Genomic DNA, 3,854 nt, shown 5'->3' with positions numbered 1-3,854 from the left:
GGGCGTTAAGTAATTTGCCGATGGTCACACAGCAGCTGCACTCCTCTACAGTGCCTCTCTTCATGTTCTACTTTATGTTAGTCTACTGTTCATGTGCTGGTTCCACAAATCAGATGTACGCTTACATTCTCAGTATTAGTTTTCATAAAAAATGCTGTATGAAAGCAAATGACATACATACTTTGTAAGCTTTCAAGTGTTACATAAACGTCAAATAGCTTATTAAAAACTACTGGCATCTATAAAGAACCCAAAAGACAGATGGTAAAATGTAACCCTTACCTCTTCTAATTGCAATAGTTTGGGAACTGAAATCTATTTTCCTGGAACAGGAATGGGATTCTTTCCACAACTATTTAGGAACTCTCCCTCTTATCAGATGGAAAAAAAAATGAAGTGCAAATCCTTTTTCTGGGACATTTAAATCATACTTTGCTTCCTTTACTATTCTCAAGAGACGGCTGATCTGAATTGCTAATTGCCCAAATACTGCTAGTACAGAAATGCAATATTTAAGGCTTTAGACTATTTTCCTTCAGTTCTCTGCAGTCACAGTGAAATACTTCAAGTGCAATTTTTGCTGAACTCTTAAGATTTTCAGCAGTGGAAAATCTGTGGAAATGGAAACTTACCCCCAATATATTTCAATGTGGAAGTTCAACTTCAATGAAAAATCATAAAAATGTAAGTTTTATTGAGTGCCTATAGTGTGCATGGGCCTTTATTAGACAAGCCGAATTCAGGCACAACAGACAAAAGATCCCTGGCCTCAGGTACCTTATGATCTAATTAACATAATACATATTAGAAACAGTAGAAAGACAAGTTACATGTCAATGCCCAATGACTAGAGTCAACATTAAAGAGTTGTAATTTAAGTAATCCAAATTGACATCTAATCTTAAAATCATTTATAAAATGTATTTGGCTTTGGAATCCACAGGACTTCAAACAAGCAAAGTTTCACTGCAGATAGACAGTTACAAAGATGCAAGTACACCGAAACACTTAAGAGCCTTATTAATGATTTTTGTTATTTTGGATCTTCTGTTTTTTTCTTATTATGGTCCGAAGCCTCCTTAATACCAATTTATCAGACAGAAGCATGTCATCTTGTTGTTCAAGATAATCCAGTAAATTTTCAGTCCATTCAAGTGCAGCTTTATGGCTAATATGCTTCTCTGGATTCAGTTCTGTTTTTCTACTCTTACTGGAAGGCTTTTGCTCAGCAGCCTTGGTCTGGTCCTCAGCACTTTCACCGTCAGCCAGCACCTGACAGCTTGAGTCATTGCTCCGAGAGTCGAACCACTGATCAATAGTCTCAATGTCAACATGTTCACATTCTTCTGTGTTCTGTAAAACTGTTGCTAAATTAGCTGCTAAAATGGCTCCTTCATCAATGTTCATACCTGAATTCTCTTCATTGCCAGGGAAAAGTTTTTTCCATGCTTTGGTTATGGTACTTGATTTTACCATGTTCCAAGCTCTTGACACTTCATAAATTGCATCCAACACTGTCAAGTTCTTCCAAAATATTTTTGGGTCAATTCCTTCATCCATGTATTTCTGGAGAAGTCCTGCTCGGTAGTATCTTTTTACAGTGGCTAGAACTCCCTGGCTCATTGGCTGAATCAGACTTGTGACATTTGGTGGCAGATACTTCACAATTATTCTGCCATCATCTGAACTCAACATTTCTTCATTTGGATGTGCTGGGGGGAAATCCAAAAGCAGCACTGCTTTTTCTAAAAGTCCCTTGGATTTCAAATGCTTCTGTACCTGTGGCACAAAATACTTTTCAAACCACTGTCTGAAAACAGACTGTTCTATCCATGCACCTTTTTGACTGTAATATGTCACAGGAAGGTTTGAAAGGTCAGTGCCTTTGAATGCTCGGGGTTTTTTGGCCTTCCCCACAACACAAAGATTAAGTTTGTGTAAACCTGTGGCATTTGCGCAACACATAATAATGATTCTCTCTCTGCTTGACCTATACCCAGAAGTACTTTGTTCAGTTTCAAGAGTTAATGTCCTTGATGGTAGACATTTCCAGAACAATCCAGTTTGATCAGCACCATAAATTTGCTCTGGTTGTAGATTCTCTCTTTCAACAAATTGCTGAAAGCTACCACAAAATTCACTGGCAGCAGTTTCATCTCCTTTTAATTTTGTTCCTTTACCAGCAGCCTTTGGAATACCATGGCGCTGCTTAAATCGAGTTAGCCAGCCTGACGATGCATTAAAATCACCTTCCATCCCCAAAGCATCAAAAAAGAACTTGGCTTGTTTTGCACAAATCGTTCCGGACACTGGAATCCCATCTGTTTTCTGTTGGTTAAACCACTCTATCATAACTCTATCAAGCTCCTCATATGTTGATGACTTCATAGATTTACGTTTGGATACCCCACTGGTAGGATCTGAACTGTTTGCATAGTTTATAATCCTTTCTTTGTTCTTTTTAATATCACGAACTGTGGATTCACCGATTCCGTACACCACAGAAAGTTTTTTGAAAGAGATGCCTTCCTCAAGTTTCTTAATAATGTCAAGCTTGTCCTTAATTGTCAACACTACACGCTTGCGTTTCCCCAACATTTTAAGTGTCTAATATTTTAGCCGATTACTAGACCAAGATAATTAACAACTAAGATTTGAATACAAAGCAACTAGAAAATGAGGTTGTAAGATTCCTCCTCTCACTTCTAGGGCCTAGATGGATAGTGCAATGACCAATTTCCTGACCAGGTCTACATGAATCTCTCTACTTGCTATTTTAAAACTTACAAACTTCCTACAAAAAAGCCTAGCTCCAATTAACTCTTATCTTCTTTCTCACTTAGAGTTTAGAGTCTTTGAATGAATTGCAATCACACTAGCGGTTAGAAACTCAATCAGTGCTGTACTAGTAAGGCCTCTAAAACAGTACTATTGCATACTCAACTCTTGCCCTCCTTGCAGGTAATGTTCTTTGCCAAAATAGCCACTAAATCTCAGGTGGAAGTATTTTAGGAAATGTGCTGGGGAGTAAACAGTTTAAGTCAAGAGAGGACTTGCAAACTTGACATACAGGAAAATACAATGGGAAAACTCACCCGCTGACTATGCGGTCTTTGTCAAGCAGTGGATTGTATGGAATGCTGTCTCTCTAGGCAAGGACTCGGCTATAGGTTGCGCAAGTGAGTGCTTGTGGAAATCATACGCAAGAGAAGATGACCGGGACAGAAGTGAACAGTGCAAATAAGGTGAAAGTGGAACAGGCAGAAAACTCTCTACTTTAAAAGCGACTTAAACCTAGTAGATTTGGCAGCTGGAAAGGAGGATAGTGGACATGTGATGTCACATTACTAAAGAAAGCATCAAAAACACTGCATCGGTGGAAATGAGGACCCAAGGTAGAGGCTATCGGATGGAAGGCTCGGTGAAGATGATGTTACAATAATCCTGGTGAAAGACGATCCTCGATGGGCCAACAGAAGCAGTTCCTGTGGGGGCTGTATAGATACTCTGAGGCTCCGAAACCTAAAGGAAAACACCAAAAACATTTTCTTTCAATTCAACATCAGGATCTGTGGCATTATCCACATCTATCCTGCAACTATGTTGAGAAAATTAAAGCTTCCTATCAATGTGATAGCTAAATACGACAAATAATGCTTTTAGGCATAATCTGGGGTGACAGGGAGAGGGACCTGAAGAGCCTACCTCCTGAAATTAAGAGGTCAGAGAGAAGCCGTGTTAGCGAGGGCCTCTCTCCGCTGGGCGAGCTTCAGAGCGCGGGACGTCTTTCCTCCCGCGGACGGAGCCCGGATTCCGCCTGGACGCCGGCGACCTGGGTGTCACTGCCGCAGCCA

The 3,854-nt window shown here is 40.0% G+C and overlaps 1 protein-coding gene across 1 annotated transcript; it reads right to left on the bottom strand.

Moving 5' to 3' along the window:
- Window positions 1-662: 662 nt before the first annotated feature.
- TIGD2 (tigger transposable element derived 2) lies at window positions 663-2,755 on the bottom strand. The gene has a single exon (XM_011932551.1). It carries the CDS (start codon window positions 2,596-2,598, stop codon window positions 1,021-1,023), a length of 1,578 nt encoding a protein of 525 aa, XP_011787941.1. The 5' UTR covers window positions 2,599-2,755; the 3' UTR covers window positions 663-1,020.
- Window positions 2,756-3,854: the final 1,099 nt, after the last annotated feature.

The sequence above is a fragment of the Colobus angolensis genome, unplaced genomic scaffold (assembly GCF_000951035.1).
Source record: "Colobus angolensis palliatus isolate OR3802 unplaced genomic scaffold, Cang.pa_1.0 Scaffold123, whole genome shotgun sequence".
In the NCBI taxonomy this organism is placed as follows: domain Eukaryota; kingdom Metazoa; phylum Chordata; class Mammalia; order Primates; family Cercopithecidae; genus Colobus; species Colobus angolensis.
The sequence above is the reverse complement of the archived record's forward strand: the minus strand, read 5'-3'. Positions and strand labels throughout refer to the sequence as shown.